General features: G+C 42.7%; 1 protein-coding gene across 2 annotated transcripts; it reads left to right on the top strand.

Moving 5' to 3' along the window:
- Positions 1–784: 784 nt before the first annotated feature.
- On the top strand, positions 785–26,368 carry LRP2BP (LRP2 binding protein). Of its 2 annotated transcripts, none has more exons than XM_073607389.1 (9): positions 785–916; positions 5,014–5,183; positions 5,477–5,586; positions 7,955–8,068; positions 17,736–17,878; positions 17,951–18,056; positions 22,542–22,765; positions 24,350–24,515; positions 25,436–26,368. In XM_073607389.1, exons 2-9 carry the CDS (start codon positions 5,066–5,068, stop codon positions 25,499–25,501), a joined length of 1,047 nt encoding a protein of 348 aa, XP_073463490.1. In that variant the 5' UTR covers positions 785–916; positions 5,014–5,065; the 3' UTR covers positions 25,502–26,368. The 2 variants fall into 2 exon arrangements, with proteins under 2 accessions (XP_073463490.1, XP_073463488.1); XM_073607387.1 differs by having other exon boundaries at positions 787–916; positions 5,056–5,183.

Genomic DNA, 26,368 nt, shown 5'->3' with positions numbered 1-26,368 from the left:
ATCCCATCCCACTGAGCTTGTGCGTAGAAGTGAACGCATACGTAAGTCGCGCCCGCATATGAAAACGGTGTTCCAACTACACATGTGAGGTATTGCTGCAATTGTTAGAGAGAGTGCAATACTTCTAGCAAAAGACCTCCTCTGTAACTCAAAACTGGTAACCTGTAGAAATTTTTAAACATTGCCTATGGAGACTTTTAAGGGTGAAAGTTTGCCACCTTTCCACGAGCAGGCGCAATTTTGAAGCGTGACATGTTGGGCATGAATTTACTCGGCGTAACATTATCTTTCACAATTAAAAAAATTAAAATTGGGCTAACTTTACTGTTGTCTTATTTTTTAATTCAAAAAAATGATTTTTTTTCCCCCCAAAATTGCCCTTGTAAGACCACTGCGCAAATACGGTGTGACAAAGTATTGTAACGACCGTCATTTTATTCTGTAGGGTGTCTGAAAATATATATATAATGTTTGGGGGTTTTAAGTAATTTTCTAGTAAAAAAAAAAATGATTTTAACTTGTAAACAACAAGTTTGAAAAATTGGTCCTTAAGTAGTTAAAAGTATCTATTACCCCTCTGATCACTAAACTGAAACAGTAACATCTCAAAGGAAATCTGCAATGTCACATTGGGAAGGTGATCTGTGTGTATTCCTGCAACCAGGAGCTGTTCTTCCCCTGATCCCCAGCCTCCACCATGCTCCTATCAGCAAGAAATCTCCTCTGTGTCAGTTCACATGTCATACACTGAGCTCTGGGCGGGACCTGTCATTTGAAGTAACCAGGTAACAGTTGCCCAGGCGATGGAGCAAACACACACACACACACACACACACACACACAGTGAGCACGTGACCGTGCATGCTCTGCATTGTCCTGTGTGCCCCGGGGAGCTGTGCATGCTGCATGAAGGAAGGTTTGTAAAGATTGAGATGATGGGAGAGCTGAGCACTGCTATGTACTACAAGTCCCAGCAATTCCCTAACAAAACAGGGCTGAGCACTGGTATCTTGTTGTGATTGGAGGCAGGCTGGCTCTTCATTTGGAGGGGGGTGGTGGGTGAGGATGGCGTATGTGGATGTGAAGTGCCTCCAGACTTGTACTCATGTACCTACCAATGTTTGATAGGTTCAAGCCTAGCGTTCCATGCTACACGCATAGTGCAGCCCATTCATTTCAGGGGACTACCCCATACGTCACACCACACCAAAGAAGCTCATGTATCGCTTTGGGATTTAAACTTCGCACATTTTTTACCTACGCACTTTGAGGTGTGCAAAAATGCACATCTGTATGTCACATTTGGGGTGCCTTAACAAGCAATGGTGGCACAAACACAATGTGCTTTTTTTGTGCCCGTTTGTGGAACGCCCTTAGGGCTCATTCACACCGTGTGTAGATCAACACAAAGGTGCATGGAAAACCTTTTTCTTCTCTGTGCCTTGTTCACATGACATGGAGGTGCAACGCGCTGCATAAAAATGAAGCATGTCTGCATGTTTACATGTCATTTCCAGTCACCCCACTGCATCACAACGTACTGCGGTGCATAGACTTGAATTAAGTGTCATTTTGTGACACTTTAATAAAGTTGAGCAAAATAAACAGTAAACAGTGTGATGTATTGTAACAACCCATCACACCACCTCTAGGACTCAGTTCACACTCAGCAATTTGGAATCACAATTCTGCCCGTGATTCTGAATCATGTAGCAATCACTGCAAGGCACAGGTTTGGGTGCCATTATCCTTCAATGGCACCCAAAAAGTAATGCTGTTCTGCCACGATTGTTGCACAACAGGATCGTGTGGCAAACCATGCCTTTAAAAATCACATGAAGCATGTCGCCCAAAAAAAGAGCAGGAGCTTCTTTTCAGGTGACAAACGCCCATAGGGCAGCCCTTTAAACGGAATGGGCTGGCCCTATGCAACACGCAGAATCACGCGACAATCGTGCTTTGAAAGTCGTTGCCGCTACATGATAAGCCACCAGCACATACAATTCTCCACACAGCCTGCTGTGAATGAATGCACACAGCCTGCTGTGAATGAATGCACACAGGCTGCTATGAATGAATGCACACAGGCTGCTGGGAATGGACGCACACAGGCTGCTGGGAATGGACGCACACAGGCTGCTGGGAATGAATGCACACAGGCTGCTGGGAATGGACGCACACAGGCTGCTGGGAATGGACGCACACAGGCTGCTGGGAATGGACGCACACAGGCTGCTGGGAATGAATGCACACAGGCTGCTGGGAATGAGCTTTTAGAAGTAAGCAAAAAGTATCAGACCCCGACACATTTTTTGCTGTGTGGCAATCACACTCTACCTGCCATGTGAGAAAACTGGAAGCTGCCATTGCTGACCTCCTTTTGAAAATGCCAGTCGCCTGGCTCTTCAGCTGATCCTCAAATTTTATTAAAATATGTGTCACCACCTGTAGAAAGTATGGGGATCAGGAAAGTCATGGGATGTCGGTCAACCGCATAGTTATTGCTGGTTAGTGACTGAAAGCTTTGAACACAACAATTCTGCTTGACTAGCATTTTATAGCAGGAGATTGTAGCAAAGGGCACATTCACAACAACTGCTGTGTTACAATGCAGCGGCTGGTGTGTGGAAGGATGACAGCAGTGCCAATGCGCCAAATCGCACTGTTCACTTTTTTTTAAACAAACTTTATTGAAATGTCACACAATGACATTTCATTAAATTGGCCACCGTGCACAGTGTGAGGTGGTGGATTGCCTCGCGCTGGAAGAAAGTATGGCTGGCCGCACTTTTTTTTGCAGCACACACCACTGCAATGAGGTGGCGTGAACCAGCCAGATAGGAGACAAAGCATTTTACCTTGTGTTGCGGTGGGACTGCGCTAGAATATCCGCCCAACACAGTCCTACTGCACATGGTGTGAATGTACCCTGACAGATTTGCTTTAAGGTCCATTTACACCGCAATGTGTGCATTCAGTGCAGGTAAACGCATAGGCATTGATGTGCAGCATTGTGTTTAACCACTTGCTTCCCCGCCCATAGTCAAATGATGTCCGCAGGACATCCTGGGTGGGCGTCATATGACGTCCTCAGCTTCCCGTCCATCTAGGGGCTGCGCGCCGTGTCACTTGGGAGCCGATGTGCATGTCCGGCGATTGCCGGTAACAGAGCAGGGACATGGATCTGTGTGTGTAAACGCACAGATCCACGTCCTGTCAGGGGAGATGAGACCGATTGGTCTCCTCCCCTTGTGAGTCCCCTACTCCCCCTACAGTTAGAATCACTCCCTAGGTAACGCATTTAACCCCTTGACCCCTAGTGTTAACCCTTCCCTGCCAATGACATTTATACAATAATCAGTGCATTTTCATAGCACTGATCGCTGTATAAATGTGAATGGTCCCAAAATAGTGTCAAAAGTGGCCGATATGTCCGCCACAATGTCACAGTTACGATAAAAATCGCAGATCACCGCCATTACTAGGAAAAAAATAAATAAATAAATAAAAATACCATAAATCTATCCCCTATTTTGTAGACGCTATAACTTTTGCACAAACCAATCAATATGCGCTTATTGCAATTTTTTTTAACAAAAATATGTAGAAGAATACATATCGGCCTAAACTGAGGAAAACATTTTTCTTTTTTTTTAAATTGGGATATTTATTATAGCAAAAAGTAAAAAATAGTGTTTTTTTTTTTTCAAACTTGTCACTCTTCTTTTGTTTATAGCCCTAGAGATAAAAACTGCAGAGGTGATCAAATACCACCAAAAGAAAGCTCTATTTGTGGGGACAAAAATGCTAAAAATATTAATTTGGGTAAAGTGTTGTATGACCGCTCAATTGTCATTCAAAGTGCGACAGCACTGAAAACTGAAAATTGGCCTGGGCAGAAAGGGGGTGAAAATGCCCTGTATTGAAGTGGTTAACATGCACTGCGTTGCACTGTAATACTTTTCTATTAGCTTCAGTAATGTTTAAGGGAAACTTTATGTATATACAGTATGCATTGCAATGCAGTTAAATGCGTTTACACGTTATGCTGCAAAAAGTAGGGCTTGTTCTACTTTTCTTTCAGCATAGCGCAGCGCACATGAGCAAAATGCACTGGTGTGAATGGCTTCTATTGTGATTCATTGCTTTCACTATGCACGTTGTATATGCATCTGGTGTGAATGGAACCTTAAAATCATGGATGTGGAGGGCTGGGGGGGAGGGATTTATCTAAACTGGAGCAGCTGTGCACAGCAACCAATCAGGTTGTTCAGTTAAAGCTGAATTAAACCCATTTATTTAATGGTTTCCCATTTGAGGCCTGGCATGAATGATAACTATCCCAGTTGCTTGTTTTCTCAACTGAACTGTCAAACCATTAGATGGATGATATCGTAGCTAATCATGTGTGCAGCGCCATGGCAACTGCAGATTAAACAGAGGCTAGGATGGCAGCTTCCTTGTCCGTTTAGGAAAGGAGGGTTTATTTCCGCTTTACACTTTGAAAATAAAGATAGAAGCTGATTGGCTGCCCTGCACAATTGCTCTACATGTTCCCCTCAGTGTATTATTCCATATGAGTAGTAAGCAATACCCCGAGCTAAGATATTACTAGTTCTAGTGAAATGACAGTCTGATAATGGGCTAGGTCTATCATTTACACTGACAGGTAGGTGACAGGTAGACTGTGGGGTGTACACTCATGGAAAAATGAATGCTCAGGGCTAGAATTCAATCAAATCCATTTCAAACTTTCATATTGAAGCTGTTATACACAGTATGGCTACAAGTTTGGGTAATGGCTATATGGCAGTTCAGATGGTTCTTCTCTCATATATGGACAAATGGAGTCAAGTGTGGGTTTTCATGGCGGTCTATTAGAAAATTAGCAGATTCGTTTCCCATAGCAGCCAAATTAGTTTCCACTCCACTCTCAAATACAACAAGGCATCTTATCTATAAAGGGCAACAGTTCCACATTTGTTCTGGGCCTCTTTGTGTCTGCTTTCCTAGAACAATGAACTAGCTGGCTGTACATGTATTGCTTGTCCTCAGAGAGCGGAGAATGGAGAACCTGAGTTCTGAGCCTCTGCCCCGGAGACAAGAAGGAGACATCCTATATGCAGTCACCCAGTTACCGGGTTTCCCCAAGAAGGTAGAAGGTGAAAAATGTGAACTTGCAGGTAAGCCTTAACATATTGCAATTTCTTTTCTTAATAATTATATTATTGTCCATCTGATCATATATCTTAGATATAGCCACACATACAACTATGTTAAAAAAATGCTAGATAACCAATGAACCTTTTTTCTATTTATGTTTTAAGCACAGTAAGGGTCCCGGGCATGGTAACCAAAATATGGAATTGGGAAGGGAGGGCTTAGAGAGGTTGTATGTAAAAATAATATGTATGGGTTAATATAATTGATATCATGACTGATATGATAATGGCAAATATATTTTTACGGCTGTTAGGCTATAATCACTCTGAGTTAGTGGAGATTGCAGAACATTACTTAAAAGAGAAAATTCAAGAAGGGGATAAAGAGACCACTTTTCTTCTTGGTCAACTCTATTTTGAAGAGGTAAGACATTTTCTTGATATTGATATTGATTATTTCTTATCTCAGAATATATAAGGGCACACCATCATTTTAGTAAACTGTATAGAAAAAATGTACAACCTTACAGTGGGTACAATATTTACATGTTACCAACAATGTGTAGTGAGTATCACCATGAGATAAATTAGATATGGGTCATGGGATGGGTTGGAATTGGAATTTAGTACTGTAGCAGATAGATTTAGAACAATACATTGATTTCCTCTATATATATATATATATATATATATATATATATATATATATATATATATATATATATATATATACACACTAGCATGCAGAGGCTGCAAGGTAGAATGCCATACAAAAAGTGATCTCATGGCAACAGTAATGAGCAGTCTTCTGTAACTTGGTAGTTATATCCAGTAATCTCTTCTAATCTTGGGATTATTTGTGGTTTAGAAGTGTTTTGTTACATGGTCGAAGCCCGTAATAGTCTCTTGTATTATGGTAGTAATTTATTACATGACATTCTGTTATAACAGTCATCTGTCTTTAAAGGATAAGTTTACCTTTGTAAAAAAAAAAAAAAAAAATTTATATATATATATATATATATATATATATATATATATATATATATATATATGCACAAGTAACAGGTTTTGCAGGTAAAAAAAAATGAAGTGTGGATTTATTATTTTTTAAACTAGGAGCCTGCAAGGCATGCCACGACCAACAGCAGATTGTGGGTTCCATGCAGTACTCCTGCAGACTGTCAGTGTAAGCTGTCTGCTCGAACATCGTACGGGCAGGCAGTTACACAATGACAGGAAGCATCAATGAACTACCTAGAGCGCTCAAAAGCATCCTTGTAATTCATTAAGAACTACAAGCCAACAGCTGCAAATGAATAAATTGTGAGAGTGAGTTCAGGGAGATGATCCCCCGCTTGCTGTCACTAGAGGCAGCGAGTCGGTAAGAGGCTGTAGCAGTGGGAAAATGTTCCACGTTCCACCCTAAAAACGGGTGTAATGCATTCCCAAAGGTGAACCTATCCTTTAGGCTGGGTTCACACTAGTGCAGACTGGATGTGGTTTTCCCTGCATCCAATTCGCATGTCAGGAGATTGTGATCGGCTCTCTATGGAGCCGGTTCACACATCTCCGGCGCGGCTCTGGTGCGAATGGCACAGGAAGAATGTGCGCTTTTTGGTCTGTTTCAGCTCCGAATTCAGACAAAAATTCAGACCGAAATCAGACCTGAAACGGTGAATGGGGACACACCAGACCCCTGCTGTGAGCTGCTCCATGCTGCGGTGTGAACCCAGTCTCAAAATAGCAGTCTGTTATATCTTGCAGCAGTCTCTTATAAGTTCATAGCTCTTTCTTGTAGCCTTGCAGATTTTCATAGCATGATGGCAATAAAACCAGCTTTGAGGTAGGATTGTGGGTACAATCTATAAGATGAGTAAAGCTGACCAAACACTTAAAGATTTTGTTTGTGCAGCCTGCAGGCTGAGTGAAAAAGATCTAAAGCCGCGTACACACGAGGGGAATGTCCGACAGAAAAAGTCCAACGGAAGCTTTTCATCGTCTCTTCCGATCGTGTGCATGCCTCATAGGACTTTTTTTTTTTTAAATTCTGACGGACCTAGAAATGGAACATGTTCTAAATATTTCCGACGGAACCAATTCCTATCGGGAAAAACGCTCGTCTGTATGCGGTTCCGACGGACCAAAAACGACGCATTCTCTGAAGCAAGTACGAGACAGAAGCTATCGGCTACTGGCTATTGAACTTCCCTTTTCTAGCCCCGTCGTACGTGCTGTACGTCACCGCGTTCTGAACGGTCGGACTTTGGTGTGACCGTGTGTATGCAAGACCGCTTGAGCGGAATTCCATCGGAGTTCTGTCAGAGAAACCTTCGGAGTTTATTCCGACGCCAAAACCGGTCTTGTGTACGTGGCATAACAGATTCCTCCATTCACACTAAATAGTGTGTGGATGAATCTCTCGCTATGGCTATTGTATTCTGACAGGCGAAGCCTCCAGCTGTCAGAATACGTGAATGGTGCCTGGATCTAATTGGATGCAGGCGCTGTTTCCTCCAACAATATTTTGCCTAGCTCCTTTGATTTTTCAATTGAAGGTTGTTGGGCAGAGTGGTGTCAACAGGGCCACCTGGTTCGTCGGGAGGCGGTCGCAATCACTGTGTATGGCCAGCTTTAGGCTACAGCTGTAATTGGGTTTAAATGTGGGTTGTATTTCATGGGTATGGGTTAGATGTGAGTCTATAGAAAACAGTTTGATGAAGGTCTCGAGCAATGGTGTGCTACTAGGCACACTAACTTCATTTAAACTGATTTACATTTATTTTTCACAGGGGTGGTATGAAGATGCACTGCTGCAGTTTCATAAAGTCAAAGATGATGACTACCAAGCTTTGTATCAGGTTGCAGTGATGTATTATGATGGTCTAGGGATTCAAGAAGATCAGGTGTGTATTGACAACCCTTTAAAGAGACCCCCTCACCAGACCATTCATTCCAACAAACTTACCATAAGATATGTGCATTTAAACCTATCTGCACGTGTGGCGGATCTGTCTGTGGAAACCAGGTTATAAAATGTTAAATATGCTACTAGGCGCCCTTGTCCCTATGCACCTAGGCAAGGTGTTACTTAACCACTTCAGCCCCGGAAGATTTGGCTGCTCAATGACCAGGCCATTTTTTGCGATACAGCACTGCGTCGCTTCAACTGACAATTGCGCTGTCATGCGACAAATAGAGCTTTCTTTTGGTGGTATTTGATCACCTCTGCGGTTTTTATTTTTTGCGCTATAAACAAAAGAAGAGCGAAATTTTTGAAAAAAAAAACAATATTTTTTACTTTTTGCTATAATAAATATCCCAAATTTAAAAAAAAAAAAAAACAACACATTTTTTCCTCAGTTTAGGCCGATATGTATTCTTCTACATATCTCTGGTAAAAAAAAAAAAAAACGCAAAAAGCGTATATTGAGTGGTTTGTGCAAAAGTTATAGCGTCTACAAAATAGGGGATAGATTTATGGCAATTTTATTATTATTTTTTTTTTTACTAGTAATGGCAGTTTATTGGGACTGCGATATTGTGGAGGACAAATTGGACACTTCTGACACATTTTTGAGACCATTGACAATTATACAGCGATCAGTGCTATAAAAATGCACTGATTACTGTATAAATGTCACTGGCAGGGAAGCGGTTAACACTAGGGGGTGATCAAGGGGTTAACTGTGTTCCCTAGATGTGTTCTAACTGTAGGGGGGATGGGACTGACTAGGGGAGGGAGAGAGATCGGTGTTCATACTTAGTATGAACACATGATCTGTCTCTCTTCTCCCCTGAGAGAACCGGGATTTTTGTGTTTACACACACAGGTCCTGGTTCTCGCTCTGTCACGAGCGATCACGGGTGTGCCTCCTACAGCATCTTAAAGGGCCGAAGTAGAGTTACAACGGTTCACCCAGGGGAGCCAACCTGCCCAGTACAACTGCAGCAGCTGGTCTGGATGTGGTTAATCTAAAACCTGATGGCATCTCAAAATACAAGTTCAAACTAATGACATGTTTTAACAGACACAAAGCAAACAATTGCAAAAGCCTGGTTGTCCAACTCACGTTTAATGAACATAGTGATTGTAAAAAGAAGGGGGAGTTGTGCGCTTATTCAATATAGTGTGCCGTTAACATAAAAACACAAAAAAAACTATACTAAAATAAAGTGCAAAAAAAGTCCAAGTAAAGCCCAATGGTAGAAATCGGTTTATATAGAGATGGATATCTCATAAATAGTAGCTTCATAGAAGGAAAACAAAACATCAATCCAACATTAATTGTAAAATGTATAGATTGGCCGCTCACCTCCAACAATGACCAAAAGGTCAAACAAGGCTCATCAGACAGTGAATGGGAAATCCTGCTGGTGGATCTGTGGAGACATTCAGGTCCCAAGCGAAGACGAAATGCTGCATGGAATCTTAGCACCAACACATCCTGCGCTCACCATTGGGTAGCTCCGTGTAAAGAGAAAAGTTTGCTCCAGATCACAAATACTTCTTGTGTAGATGGCACGGAAGGAAAACAAAGAACAACCATAGTGCAATATTGCCAGATACAGTAAAACTTGTTTAATAAAAAAAAGAGCTGCTTTCATCAAGTAAGAACTGTTTCCGCAGTATAAAATGGGAGTAGTGACACACTTGCCTTCTCACCATGCTTCTGCAATAGGCACCGGAAGTGACATCACAAGACTCCACCTGACGTGTTGCATCACTGGTCACGTGACTTCCCTCGTGATGTGACCTGAATTTGGTCCTGAAACGGAGCAAAAGACCCACATTGTTCCTGTGCTAGTCGATTCACAGCCGCAACGGAGATATGTGAACCGGCTCCACAGAGAGCCGATCACAATCTCCTGTCATGTAAATTGGATGCGGGGAATTTGCATAGATGTGAACCCAGCCTTAGGGCAAATGATTCATGTAGCATTTACTTCCTGGAATCCATCTGTCCTTAGCTCAAGCATGCATGAGAGTGTGCTTAGCTGAGAAAACCCCTCCTCCTCCTCCGCTCCTGAAGACTCCTGGGATGTATGATATAATTTGCCTAGACAAGAAACCTCGAAGTAACTGAAGAAATGTAAACATGTAAACATACTTTCATATCTATTTACTAATTCTAGCAGCTCGAGTATTAAAAATAATCAGTGTTGATTGGGAGAGTTAATTTCCACTTTAACCACGTCGCCAAATTACATACCTGGTACGTCATTTGACTTTAAGTGTTTGTACCAGCGTAATGCCTGCATGTTATCCCGATGATGTAACATGTTCCCAATGCTGCAGCCACTGCCCGATACCTCCCCCTCCCCTCCCTGTGACAGCAGTATGGGGAGAAGTTCCCGGTACTAGCTGTCAGTTTTTGAAATCAGCACAGCTGGGAGGGGCTCTGCCCACACGGCCGTGTCATTCATACACAGAGCTCTTTGCAGATGTCGGGTTGTAGTTCTCAATTAACTGGTAGTTCATTGATTCTTCCTGTCAGTGTATCTGCTGATCACTGGTGCAATGCATTACAGGCTCCAAAATAAATAAATGCAATTTTTTTACATGCAAAAAAATATGCTTGTATTTATTATTATTTCACATCCGTGAACTGTCACATGTGCCCACAGACCGCTACTGCCCACAAGGTGTCCACAGACTAATAGCACTCCCAAGTATACCAAACTGTAGTCAGCTTAAAAATAGAAATCAACAGATGTTAAAGTGTTACACTGGTCTCCCACAGTACACAGAACAATTACTTTAATAAATATAAACAGCTAAATACCTTTTCTCATCAGCAGTATATAGCAATCTTGTGACTTCTATCAGTGTCTGGTTAAAGCTTGTAGGAGGAGTTTTCATTCTCCTCTGACTGTCCTGTGAGGCTGCAGAACCCCTGACCCTCTATCTGGACAGTGCTGATTGGCCCTGTGCTGATCACATGCACCTTCCGAAAAAAAAAAAATAGGATTTTTATAACAGCTTACCTGTAAAATCCTTTTCTTAGAGTACATCACGGGACACAGAGCCATAGTAGTTACTATGTGGGTTTTAGGCCACCTTCAGGTGATGGACACTGGCACACTCTAAGACAGGGAGTCCACTCCCTATATAACCCTTCCCACTACTGGGAGTACCTCAGTTTTTTTAGCAAAGCAATATACGTGTATTAGAAGAGGGGAGGGACCTCTGTGATGTACTCCAAGAAAAGGATTTTACAGGTAAGCTGTTATTATTATTATACAGGATTTATATAGCACCAACAGTTTACGTAGCGCTTTACAACTTGAGGGTAGACAGTACAAATACAATACACATTAATACAGTAGGAATCAGAGGGCCCTGCTCCTTAGAGCTTACAATCTAAGAGGGAAGGTCAAGAGATACAAGAGGTAATAATTGTGGGTGATGTGCTGATTGAGAAGATAAATGTACAGTTTTTAGGTGGGGGCCAGATAGGCTTCTCTGAAGAGATGAATTTTCAGGGATCGTCTGAAAGTGGATAAAGTAGGAGAAAATAGGATATGTCTGCTAGTAAGTTGGTAATGCGTGAGGAGACAAATGGAGAGAGCTGGGGGGTGGAGAGATAGATTTGGGTGTCATCAGCGTAGAGATGATATTTAAAGCCGTGGGAGGCAATCAACTGACCCAGGGAGGTGGTGTAGATTGAGAAAAGGAGAGGTCCAAGAACAGAACCTTGGGGGACCCCAACAGAGAAAGGAAAAGGAGAGGAGGAAGTAGAGTTGTAAGTGACACTGAAGGAGTGGCAGGATAGGTAGGATGAGAACCAGAAAAGAGTACAGTCACTGAGACCAAAGGAGTGGGTTTATTGAGGAGGAGGGGGTGTGTCCACTGTTATAAAAATCCTATTTTCTTTATCGTACATCATGGGACACAGAGCCGTAGTAGTTACTATGTGGGATGTCCCAGAGCAATGCCAACTGAAGGGTGGGAGACACAACAAAAGTAGGGCATCATGAGACTAGAGGACTTATACTGCCGCCTGCAGCACACTATGCCCAAAGGCGATATCCTCATGCCTTTTTACATCCACCTGATAGAATCGGGTAAATGTATGGACTGAAGACCAAGTTGCGGCCTTGCAGATTTGAGCCATGGAAGCTTGGTGATGCACTGCCCACAAAGGACTAACAGCCCCAGTGGAGTGCGCTTTGATTTGAAAGGGTGGAATCCTCCTCTTCAAACCATAGGCTTGAACAATTACTTGCCGACTCCATTTAGAAATAGTAGATTTCGATGCCACCTGTCCTTTTCTATGACCTTCAGGCAACACAAACAAAACATCAGTTTTTTGGATCTGAGCAGTCACCTTCAAGTAGACTTTGACTGCTCTCACCACATCAAGAGAACGTAGTGACTTCTCTTCCATAGAACAGGGTTCTGGGAAAAATGAAGGTAGAACAATATCCTGGTTTAGATGAAAACTAGACACTACCTTCGGTAAGAAGTTAGGATGAGGACACAATACCACCTTATCCTTGTGAATAATTAAATACGGCTCCTTACAAGAGAGAGCAGCCAACTCTGATACCCTTCTTGCAGAAGATATAGCTACCAGAAAAACAAATTTCCTTGTCAAAAGGACCAAGGGAATATGCCGTATCGGCTCAAAAGGCTGCTTCTGTAATGCCGACAGAAGTAAATTCAAGTCCCAAAGGTTCAGGGGTGACCTAACCGGAGGATTAAGCCGCGTTACCCCCTGAATAAAGCTATGAACCAAAGAATGTGAAGCAAGTGGTCGTTGAAATATTACCGATAAGGCAGAGACCTGGTCCATCTGCAGAAAGTCAAGGATTCTACCTATGACATACTTCCCGGGGTGCCAACCCCTGGATTCACACCAGGAGACATATGCCTTCCAGACTCTATAATATATGATTCTGAAGGCTGGCTTCCTTGCATTAATCAAGGTAGATACCACTGAACCTGACAGCCCATGCTGCTTCAGAATGTGGGACTCAGTAGCCAAACTGATAAATTTAGCATTTGTAAGGTAGTATGGAATACCGTACCTTGCGAGAGAAGGTCTGGATGTGGTGGTAGGGTCCATGGGTCCCCTACCGCCATCCTTATGATCTCTTCCATACCAAGATTTTCTGGGCCACAAGAATCACCGACTTCCCTTCCTGCTTGATCCTGCGAAGAAGACGTGGAAGTAGCAGAATAGGGGGGAATGCATAAATCAGTGAGAACTGACTCCACAGGAACACCAAGGCATCTGTTCCGCATGCTAGCGGATCCCTTGTTCTTGACACAAAGTTGTCGATTTTCTTGTTGAACCTGGACGCAAACAGATCTACGTCTAGGATTCCCCATCTTCGGCATATTGCCAGGAAGATATAGGGGTAAAGGGACCATTCTCCCGGGAATAACTGCTGGCGACTCAAGTAGTCCGCCTGCCAATTTTCTATTCCTAGAATGAAGACTGCTGATAGGCAAGGTACATTGTTTTCTGCTCAAGTTAGGATATGAGTCACTTCTCTCTGGGCCGCACAACTTCTTGTGCCCCCTTGGTGATTGATATAGGCCACTGCTGTGGCATTTTCGGATTGGATCCGTGACAGGACAATTCCGATACTGAACGTCCAGGCCCTCAGGGCTAAGCATGCTGCCGAATCTCTAGAATGTTGATGGGCAAGGTTATTTCTAATCTGGACCATTTCCCTTGGACATTCGCCTCTTCCAGGACTGCTCCCCAACCTGAAATGCTGGCATCTGTTGTTACCATCTTCAAGGTAACTGGTAGGAAGGATTTTCCCTTCTGCAGATTCTTGGTTATCAACCACCAACTGAGGCTCCGGCGCACCCTCGGAGACAGGCAAATTGGGAAATCTAGAGCTTGGACCTTCTTGTTTTAAGCCGATAGGACACTGTTTTGCAGCAGTCTCGAATGAAACTGAGCATAAGGAATGGCTTCGAATGAAGCCACCATCTTTCCCAACAACCTCATGCAAAGTCGAATAGAAGGATTCTTCCTTGCCTTGACCACCTGAATCAGTTCCCTTATGGCACTGATCTTCGCCGGAGGCAGGAATACCTTTTTCTGGGCTGTATCTATGATCAGACTCAAGTATTCTAATCTCCTTGATGGTTTTAAGGAAGACTTCTATAGGTTGAGAATCCAACCTAGGTATTCTTAGGTAGTTGACTGTGGTGACCATACTTTGGTCTAAGCGGGCTACTGACTGGTCTATCAAGAGAAGATCGTCTAGGTAAGCTATAATCGTTATACCTTGGGCCCTTAATCTCGCTAGAGGAGGGGCCATGACGTTTGTAAACACTCGAGGTGCAGTAGCTAGACCGAAAGGCAGAGCTACAAACTGAAAATGAAGATTTTCTACCTCAAAACGTAGATAGTTCCGGTGAGCGGGAAAAATAGGCACATGGGGGTATGCATCCTTGATGTCGATTGATACCAGAAGTTCTCCACCTTGTAGGATGGAGACTACTGATCGGATTGACTCCATGCGAAAAGAGCAGATATTTAGAAACCGGTTTAGATCTTTGAGATCTAGAATGGGTCTGACATTTGGTTTTGGTACAGTGAAAAGGATTGAATAAAACCCCAATCCCGGCTCTTCTATGGGGACCACCGATATCACCTTTTGAGACAAAAGATGGTCCAATGCTTGAAAGAGAGACTTCTTTTTCTCTGGATCCTTGGGAACGTTTGATCTGAGAAACGAGGAGACAGGGACTCTCAGAACTCTAGTTTGTACCCTAGAGATATTGAGGAAGCCACCCATTTGTCTCGACAATCTTCCTGCCGGACCCTTGAGAACTGCAGAAGTCTTCCCCCCACTCGAGCGAGCGGGGATGCCCCTTCATAAGAAGGCTTTAGTATTTTGTTTTGTAGATTTCCTTCCCCAGGACATTTTGTCCCTGGGGTAGACCCTGAGGTTTACCTCTTGAGCCTGACGGCAGAGGCCGTTGTGACTGCCTGGAGGCTGATGCCCCCTGGCACTGCAGAGGAAGCTCATCTAAACGAAATATGCTTACTCCTTTTCCTAACTGGCAAAAGGGTACTTTTTCCATTAGAAATTCTTTGGATGTATTTATCCAGATCATCCCCAAACAGCCGTTCACCGTGAAAAGGAAAACTAGCTGGGAGCTTTTTGCATGGCGCTTTGGCTGACCAATTTTATGCACCAGCCATATGCACCAGCCCAAGCGTAAGAAGGGAGGCCTGCAGAATAGTATCTCTCATGGTGTCTATTGCAAAACATAACGCCACTGGTAGTTTGGCCAAATCCTGGGCCTGCTGATAAGGGATAACCTTGAGCACCTGTTTAAACTGGTCTCTCAAGGATTGACATACACCAATTGCTGCCAGTGCAGACTGAGTCACTGAACCTGCCATGGAAAATGTGTTTTTTTAATAAGAATTCCAACTTCTTATCCGTTGGATCCTTAAGCTTTTGAGCATTGTCTACTGGACAAGTCAAACTTTTATTCACAGAGGATATAGCAGCGTTAATTGCTGGTATCTCCCATTTTTTAATAAACTTTTCCTCCATAGGATAAAGCGTTGAAAACTTTTTAGGAGAAAAAAAAAATGCTTATCTGGGTGATCCCACTCAGAATACATAAGTTTTTCCAGCAACGAATGGACAGGAAAGGAATGCACAGCTTGGGGAGGCTTTAGCGAACCCAAACAAGAAGTGGGCTTATCAACCGACTCAGTTAAGGGTAGCATAAATGTAGAGCAGACCAATTCAGTAAGAGATTGTACCAACAATCTTTCAGATTGTAAAGCTGATCTCTCCGCATCTGACCCCCCCAGAAGAGGAGTCATCAGCCTCTTCATGGTCCCCCCGAGAAAAATTCATCTTCTCCCGCCCCCAGTTCCTCATTTTGAGGGTCCTGGGTAGTGGAAGGGGACCTCTTCAGTAACATAGACAGGGGCTGCAGTGTTGGAAACAGTTGCAACATTTGACAGCCCTGATGGCCCACTCTGACCAGCCACCTCAGATCTCTCAGGAGAAGATGCCATTGTAGAGATGAGTTTAAGCTTTTTTGAGCTTGAAGGAGTCCCTCTTGAGCCCATAGCCGATGCACAAATGCAGAGGCACTACCAGAAGAAATTGCATCCACTGCTTGAGCAAATAGTCCAGCAACTGCAGCTGCTATTAATGCTCAGCCTTATGCTTCAGTAAATGTGCCAAGGGAATGCCTGTGTCACTTGTGCTTGTGTCCCTCCGACAGCTGCAGCTAGCAAAATGGAGCTTTTTAAAACATACTCCCGCGCTGGACATTGCCGCACGGCAATGACGTGCTAAGCCACGCCCCCTCCGTAACATCGCGCCCCCCTCTCTTTTCAAGGAGTGTTTTCCCGTGCGGGCGCAGGCCTCCGATCCAACGGGATTGGCATGTGTGGGGGGGGGGGGGGTGGCGAGGAGGAGCTGGTGACAAACCGCCGTACAGCGGATCGTTCTGCTTCCCCCTATCCAGGGAGAGGGGGAGAGCTTCTGCCCAGGTGGGGGGGTGTTTTTGGAAAAAAATCCCCCCCCAATCTTACTGGAGGCCTGGGACTGCTAGCCGCAGAGAAGTCTGCAGCTTCTGCTGACACACAGCGTGATCTGAGGAAAGCATGAGAAGGTATGTGCTCTACACAGCCCCCAGTGGTGACTTTTAGGCATGACAACATTTACTTTTTAAAGGAGACAATTCATAAGAGACTTTAAAATTCCTTAGAAATCTCCACTTACCTTTGCCGCCGCCGCAGGGATTTCTGTGGTAAAACCAACAGACCCAATCTTCACCCCTCATGGTGGGCTCAGTTAAAAGAAAACTTCAGGAACCTTTTTATCAGGGGATCCACACTCCTGGATCCGTAAAGCACCCTGCCAGGAAGCTTTATGGCTGAAAAAATCAAAAGCACTGGATCCCGGGGTCCAGCTCTCTAAAAAAAAAAAAAGTGTTACGGGTTAAACCCCATTTCTTCCGCCACGAGGCATGGGTACCATTCAATTCGGCATGAAAAGACACTTTCAATGGATGCGGCTGCATAGCTAGCCCCAGCAAGAATTGCGCCAGTGGAGCTCAGCATAGCACATCTTTACTTGTGACCAACACCTAAGACACTGGCCAAAAAACTAAGGTACTCCCAGTAGTGGGAGGGGTTATATAGGGAGTGGACTTCCTGTCTTAGGGTGTGCCAGTGTCCATCACCTGAAGGTGGCCTATAACCCACATAGTAACTACTATGGCTCTGTGTCCCGTGATGTACGATAAAGAAAACTCTCTAGCGATACACACCAAACTGAGCATGTGCAGAATGCCTCCTAGGGCTCTGTGCTATCAGCAGATGGATTGGAGACAATAAAAGGGGAGGATCAGAGAAGACAGGATCAGCCTATCTATGAAGATCCTAACCCTTTCCTACCCATGTTGGGCGAATCACTAAACTTCATGTCACTCACCTATTACAGATAGCAGTAACTTGCCAGAGTTTCTCACCCTTTCCTATGCCACAAAACTAAAAAAAATAAAAGTATTCGCAGGAAAATAAAAGTATGTCTAAATATAACTGATTATTTCCTCTTGTCCAGAGAAAAGGAGTGGAGTACATGAAAATAATTGTCAACTCAAACAGCTTGCAAGCAGAACACCTGAAATATGCAGCGGCATACAATCTGGGACTTGCGTGTTTTGAAGGCTGTGGGATTCGTCACTCTGATGAAGAAGCAGAGAGGTAGTAATTCTTCCTGAAATGATTGGATACCAGCCAGGCCACACGTGTCATGTCTGCTTCCTTTTATTCTAGGTGGTGGCTTCTGGCAGCTGACAATGGCAATCCTAAAGCCAGTGTGAAGGCTCAGAGTACACTAGGAATGTTTTATTCACGACCTCAAAGCATGAATCTAAAAAAGGTGATTTGGTTTGTATCATATTGAACCTACCGATCGACTTCTGTGCAATTGCCCCGTTGACTTTTTGCCACTCGATCAGTTCCCCTAGCTGTAGCCAGCAGTGCTAATCAGTGTATTCTGACAGCAGGGAAGTCTCCCCACCATTAGAATACAATAGCACAGCTGGAAGATACTCTATGAATCATTTATGGGCTGCCTTACTACATAGTGGATAAAGGCATTTTATCAGGTTTGAGATCAAGGAAATATTAAGAGAAGTTATTGCTGTAATACAGTTTGCCATGCACCAGACTATTCTGTACACTGCATCTTCCCAGGACTACTGAAACTGATGGAACATATTACCTATTTATGGTTTTTACCAAGCCATTGGTTCTAATCAGCATCTAATCCATTAGTCAAAAGATTTTGTTATATTCCAAAAATTGCTATGGGAATGCTGTTTTTATACTGTATTAAATTTATAGACATCAATATGCAAGAACTGTAAATTAGATATATCTATTAGTGCCATTTTCTTCCATAACAATTTTAATTTCAAGATAATGTAAAATCTGACAGGTGGTTTAGTATTTTCATTCTCGCAGTCACAACTTGATCTCATAATGAGTTTCTAAAGGCCCATACACGCGGTCAGAAAAGCTGAAGATAAATTATGTCCGATGAACGATCTGCCGATTTTTTTGATCGATAGTATGCTGCTTTTGAAAGCCGATTACGAATTTTCGGCAGACAAAAACCGAATGTGCAGGCTTGAAAAATGTCTGATGTGACCATAACGTCTGATTTTCTTTTCATTAGTATGGTTTTCTGACAAAAAAAAAAAATCTGAAGAGCAACAAGACTAGGCATGCTCAGAAATGAAAGAACACATACAAAACAATTCAACAAATTACGTCACTTCTGAGGTTGAATTCTGTCGTCAGAAAATTTTCTGACAGTGAGTACCCTCTTCACTTTCGATTTGAGACTAGCATCAAACAAAAAACTGACGAAAATTCGTCCAATAATCTGACCATGTGTACAAGGCTTTAGAACTGTGAGCTCTTTATTATGTATGAAGTATCCCAAGTCTTGGGTCTAGCTGTCCTATAGTAGTTCTGATTTTTTTTTTCCATTCTTAAATCCCCTGGGCTTAGGCACATGTTGTCATCCATTACGCATGTGGAAACCCTCACAGAAAAAATAAATTACATGGTAATATTTATAAACAGAATGCTGCAATCCTATGATGAACAGCCACTTACTATGAAATGACCATAAAATTCAATAGTAATGGGGTCATTTTCTATGCTGCTGCTTCGTAATGTAATACAAGAGGCATGTGACTACTGCACATTGTTACACTGTTTATAGGTTTTGGTAAGCCTAGCTGGAAGTTTTCTTTTTTTTTTAGTATAATTTATTTTCCAAATTTGCTAATTACAGTGGGAATAGAAAATAATCACCCCCACCCCTTTAAAATAATCACATTTTGTTGCTTTGCAGCCTGAAATTAAGTTTTTGTTTTATCAAACTGTATTTACTAGTGCAAATGATAAAATCCATATATATAAAACCAACTTGTCAGGAAAATAAAAAAAATTCAAACACAGAATCACCGAGTTGGAAAAAGGATCACCTCCTTGTGTCAGTATTTTGTTGATCCACCTTTTTCTTTAATTCCAGCCTTTAGTTTGTTGGGATGTCTCTACTAACTTTGCAATATTTGCCCACTCTTCTTTGCAGAACTGCTCAAGTTCAGTTAAATTTAAAGGTGACCGTTTGCAAACTGCAGTCTTTAAGTAATTTCACCCAAAAGGGGAAGTTCTGCTTTAAGGACTCATTCCCCGCTCCGCTTGAACAATTGACACTTTTGAAGAGCGGGGGGAAGCAGGTTCCCAATTTTGACAGGTACCACTTCCATTCAGAGCGCCACGGCGGTCGGAAACTGAAGTTCTCCTCCCTCCCCCCTTGCAGTCTTTTGGGACACTGACAGGTCCCAGAAGATTGCATCCACCATTCACGATGTGCAGTGCGACTCACGCATGCGCACTGGGCAGCCGGCTGTGATGCTGCAAGCTGTCACAGCCGGGTGCCCAAAGTGAAGATGCCAGCACTGGGGACCAGACACACCAGGAGAGACTGACTGAGGTGAGCACACCGCTGGATTGTGGGACAGGTGAGTGGCTGTTTCTCTCCGGTAAGATCGCCATAACGTAATAAAGAAGGTGTGGGACAGAAAGAAAAAACAAAAAAAAAAAAAAGGAGGCGGAGAGGAAAGGAGAGGGCCCAGAGGAAGTATCATTAGCTGTATCCGATACAAAAACAGCTATTTCGGAGGGAAAAACTAAAGTGTAGCCATACAGTCAACATAATGGAGTGGGATTCATATTTATTATCCCATGCTACCATACGTTCGATCCTGTCTATTTCACTAGCCCAATCAGCTAAAGAGGGGACCGCCGACTGGCGGCTGATTTTTTATTAAAAGTCAGCAGCTTCAGTTTTTGTAGCTGCTGACTTATTTTTCCACAGATGACTGGAATTCCGCTTTAAATCTGGGCTCTGACTAGGCCATGCAAGGACATTCATCTTTTTCTTCTTCAGCCACTGTGTGGTCATTTTTGCTGTGTGCTTTGGGTCTTTGTTATGTTGGAAGGTAAACTTCCTTCCCATTGACAACTTTCTGGCAGAGGGCAGCAGATTTTCTTCAAGAATTTAATGGCATTTTGCCCCATCCAATTTTCTTCTATCCTGAGAAATGCTCCAGTCCCTGCTGCAGAGAAACACCCCTATAACATGATATTACCACTCCATGCTTTACTGTAGGAATGGTGTTATTTGGATGGTGAGCTGTATTGGATTTCCCCCAGACATAGCGTTTGGTGTTGAGGCCAAACAATTAAATTTTAGTCTCATCTGACCATAACACCTTTTTCCGTGTGGCCTCAGAATCTTCAAGGTGCGTTTAGGGTGGTCAGATTAAAATTGACTTTTTGATTTTTTTTTTTCTGACGTGTTGATGTTAGATCTTTCACTTGGATATTAAGTTACACTGAGTACATGCAGTTGGATAAAACAAAAACTGTGTGTCTTTTTTCAGGCTGCAAAGAAACAAAATGTGATTGTTTTAAAAGGGGGTGATTCTTTTCTATACCCGCTGTAGATATACCTTTATATCTGTTCTTTACCACAAGTCACACCTACATAGTAATGAAATTGTAAATACATTGTTAAACTTTACTGTATTAGTCAATTACACTTGCAAACTATCTGCAAGTGTATTTTACAGAGGAGTGACTGCACTTTGACAGCTTCTATGTAATACATAGAAATGGCTGGTTGTCCTTATGCCAGCAAAAATGGCAATAAGGAGAGGGGCTGAACAAAGGACACACTCCCTACAAACATTAACACGTTTTTAGAGGGTATCCCGTACATATAAGTTCCCAAAATGCTTTAAGTGGATGAAAACCCGAAAAAATGTTTTTAAATTAAGGCTTGTACCTTGTACAGTATAGGATTTCATATCATCTGTGCCCAGTCTTGCCACAAAGAGTTAATCCAGCTCTGAGCAATCCTCTTATCTATTTTCACTGAGATAAAAATGGACAGAGAAATAGATGTCTTTTTCCCTCCCCTTGCTGTGAGTGACAGGTGATTTACATATCTCATGCACGAGTGTGACAGAGGCATTCTGTGTACTTCCCATCCCCCCTCCTTTCTTCTCCAGCTCTCCCAGGATTGGCTGCTCCACACCTCAACATGATTGGGCATGCTGAAGTCATGTGGTGACTTTCCTGGGTTTTAAATGGATGTTAGTGATCATGGCACATAATCCATGAGACCAGCAGAAGTTCAGTGTAAGAAATATCGATGCCTGGCCAAGGGGAGTGTAGAGGTAGGCGGGGAGTCTACTGACATTACAACTCCACCCACCAAACTCCAGACAACAGACCTGCCCACAGAATCTGCAGTTTTTCGGGTCTTATAACAGACAGAGGGAAGACATTTGACAGGTAAGGACACATGCAGGAGGCATGTATATCCTTATAGATAACCCCTACGGCAGTAGTTTAGAAAGGATGAAAGTGGTTTACATCCACTTTAATACAATGTCACTCAGGGCCAAAGTTTGCAAGTAAACTTTCTGCATTTAAGAATATTTTAAATTTCTTAAATATGAGCTCCTGAAGGTCCTTGTATAAAAAGTGAAAACAAGTTTTGAACAGTGAAATAGGTTTGTATCCAACGGCACCTAGACGTATTCACTGATGGATCCAATGTTGTCTCTTAATTATTTGTTTAGTCTCAAGTTTTTCCAGAGTTACACTGCTAAATGACAAGAAAGTATACCAGTTCAGACTGTTAATGAAATTAAGGCATATTCTACAGGTCATGGCTTATGAACAATGACATTTACATAGCTAAAATAGGCAAGTTCTTTCTAATGTTGTAAGACAGCCAGGCCTTGTTAGCAGAATGTCATCTGGTCTCTTGCAGGCTTTCTTCTGGCATTCAGAAGCTTGTGGAAATGGCAGTGTGGAGTCACAGGGAGCTCTTGGTGTGATGTATCTGTATGGACAGGGAATACAAAGAAATTTGCAGTTTGCACTGGAATGTCTGAAGGAAGCAGCTGAGCGTGGAAATGTATACGCACAGGGAAATCTGGTCACATTTTACTATCACAGGAAGCTGTACAGAAAGGCAGCCGAGTTAGCTCAAAGGTAACACATCCCATACCGCTGCCACCAAAGGCTTACTGTATGACTAAAAGGCTTACTGTATGACTAAGTGATATTAAAGGCAGATTTTTTTATATATATATATACACACACACACACACACAAACAAACCTGTCATACTCACCTGCTCTGTGCAGTGGTTTTTCACAGAGCAGCCCCAATCCTCCTCTTCTCAGGTCCCCTGCCAGCGCTCCTGGCCCCTCCCTCCTGCTGAGTGCCCCAGCGCAAGCAGTTTGCTATAGGGGCACCCAATCCGGCTTACTCCCCAGCCCCTGCTTTGTGTGTCCATTCACACACGGAGTGTGGCTCTGCCCTGCCCCTGCTCTCTCCTCATTAGCTCACTGGTTGTGACTGACAGTAGCTGGAGCCAATGGCTCCAGTTGCTGTCTCAGCCAATAAGAATAGACCCGGGAGAGCTGCCGCTGTCGTGCATATCACTGGATCGAGATGGGGCTCAGGTAAGTATTAGGGGGTGCTGCTGCACACAAAAGCCTTTACAACCACCTTAAAAAGGTAAGGTAGGATGCCAAACATACTGAAAACTAGCTGCCATTAATGACCTCCTCCGGAAAATGGTAGGGGTCTACCCCTCATATCTTCCATACTTTTTGAACCTTCTTCTTTGTCTTCAAAACTTTCAGAAAAACATCCAAAATTAAAGACTCTCCTTTGTTGCATACTTTTTCTGGGTCAGAACAACATCATGACTATCAGTCAACCGGCATTTTCAAAAGGTGGTCAGCCTAAAAAAACTTATTTCAGGATAGGTTTCCTTCTAAGGAATGAATTGCCACATCTTTAAAGAACTAAAAAAAGTCACCAACATTTATAATGTATTGGAAATATATATAAACTAGAACAATGAACTTCTCTTATATGCATCCTTTTGCTCTATTAAAGTGTTTAACCTAAAAAAAAATAAAAAATTAATCCTGTCCCTTTAAAGCAAGTTATACAGCACAGTGCTTGTGTTGTGCAATTTGGCCCCCTGTATCACCTGAAATACCTGGCTGATCCTGCCAGTTTCCACACTCCGCTCTGTAAACTAACCATGGTATATCATGCCTGCTGAGCCCTGACACCGTGGTCAGTTTATGTGCTTCCGTCATCCGCAGCCAGGAGAGAGACAGCCGGTCATGTGAGTGCTGCTCTGAAATGAGGTTTAATCGGCCTTTTGTTTTTTTATAAAACACACACAGAGGGGGACACAGAGGATAGTATGGTAATGTCAGAGTGGCTTAACAACCACTTTTAATACACATTTGAAAGTGTTCAATAAGCACAAAAAAAATACCTGATCCTGCCAGACATTCAGAGCTGATCTGTGCACACGTCCTATGTTATCTCACGGAGTCTAATTAGCACTCCCAATTCTCATCTTCGGATTACAGAACAATTAGAATTTTATGGAGATTTGGCTACGGGAAAAATTAGGGTAGTTTAGCAAAACCCAACTAGGCAGGGTGGAGTCCCCTGTGTGCTGTCAGTCCACAACAGGATTTAGGAGCCAAGTGTAATTCTATCAGATCAACAGGCAATTTTCGCTTTTGCTCTGTTCTTTTGTAGTATCGCACACTATGAAAACATTGACTTGTTGGCAAAGGCTACAGATTGCCTTCCTACATATACCGCCAGAGGAATTGCCATAGCCAACTTCTATCTGGCCAGATGCCTCCATCTTGGTTTAGGCTTAAAACCGGACATCACAGCTGCTAGAAAATTTTACTCCAAGGTAAATTTTTCATATTTATTATGTTGTAGAAATAGTACCACTTGTATGATTAGGTAATATTTAGCAAAGAATATACTGTACAGTAAATAGAACATCCATTCATACACCCAATATTTATACATAAGGATGCTATTTGTAGAGAATTAAGTATATTGTGCAGGTATGACTGTCACATCTGAACATATTCAGAATAATAGAGCCCATGGCTCAGGGTTTTTTCTTTTTCTTAAGAAAAGAAAAAGTGCCCGCACAGTGCAGACTTGATCCAAATAAAAGTCCTTTACTTCTCCAAGATGGAACGAAGAGCACAGGGACTTGTCAACAACTTGTCAAGTCCCTGTGCCGTTTGTCTTATCTTGGAGAAATAAAGGACTTTTTGGATCAAGTCAGCAGTGTGCGGCCACTTGCGCTTTTCTTTGGCATATATGGTAGCGAGTCAGGGCCAGCACTTGCCTGGGGCTTGAGTACACACACCTGAGCAGTATATCGTTTATTGATAGGGGGTTTTTTTGCCATCTGTGTCCAATTAGGGAGAATTCCCTTCACCTATGGTCCCATATCCACAACAGGAAACAAGAAAAAAATCCCTCCAAAGTGAAGAAATCTCTGGTTATCAACAAAGCTATTGTTGCAATTTGGAAGTTTCCTCTTTATTCCTGCTCTGGTGACAACTCAAAATTTGTGATTTTCTTTCACTCTGATAACGGCCACCAGGACAAATAAAAAAAAAAAAAAAGGAGAATCTCCCTAATAGTGGCACAGAAAGCAATAAAAACTGACAGGTGCTCTAATCCCCCTTAAACCTATCCAAAACTGAAAAAAGCAAAGTTTTGCCATCGATTATACTTTCAGCATACTGATAGGATATATGAAGATAGAACAGCATTATCCACAATCTCACTTTGCTATTCGGTTTCCAGGCATACCTACTGGACGCAGATGTGACTGCTGATCTGCAGTATGAAGTCATTTCTGGAAAGATCTGAAGCTGTTTCCCCGGTCTCACTTCACATTGATGTGTCTGGTTTTTCACCATTTCCAATAAATTCTCAGTAACAATTCTTCCCACATGGTATATAATCTGCATTAGTCTTACAGTAAAGACTAAACGCAAAATAGGATTATTCTGAAGATTTTATTCTGTAGCAATCCCCTTTTTTTACTGCACATAGGAAGAGTCCACCCACACAGATATTTCAGTTTTCAGTGGATACCTTGGGTTGAATAATACTTTTAAGTTTAGTTTTTCTTGGGGACTTCTAGGAGAGAGCGCTTTATTTTCTAGCTCTATTCAGGAATTCTGTGAATAGATAAAAAAGGGTTCTTATTCTTCTCACCATGTCTTCTGTAATAAGAATATATTTGTAAAGGAACCCAGTGTAGAGATAGACCTTCCCATAGTGTCTGCTGCTAGTGGGCAGAAGTAATGTGTACAAGTAATAGCAGCTGTTAGCTTAAAGAGGAGCTCCAGTCATTTAATGCTTATTAAAAGTCAGCAGCTGCAAAAAGTGTAGGTGCCGACTTGTAATAAACACACTCACCTGTCCCACTCACCTGAGCTATCGCTGCTCTCCCTCTCTCCCTGGCGTCGGCATTTCAACTGTGGGCACCCGGCTGTGACAGTTGTGGGTTCACGGCCGGGTGCGCGCTGTGCATGCGCGAATCACGATGTGTGTCCTGAATGGTCCGGCATTCATCAGGGACCTGTGACGTGTCCCAGACAACTGCAGGGAGGGAGCGGTAGAGGAGACTTGTAGGAAACAGTAATAATTAGTCATATTTGCTTGTATAGCTTCCTTTTTTTTTGTAGTGATCTTTGAAAATGGAAGGACAAATAAAAGAGGTTTTTTTTT

This window comes from Aquarana catesbeiana, linkage group LG01 (assembly GCF_042186555.1).
Source record: "Aquarana catesbeiana isolate 2022-GZ linkage group LG01, ASM4218655v1, whole genome shotgun sequence".
NCBI lineage: Eukaryota > Metazoa > Chordata > Amphibia > Anura > Ranidae > Aquarana > Aquarana catesbeiana.
Note: the sequence above shows the minus strand (reverse complement) of the source record. Positions and strands in the feature narration are given on the sequence as shown.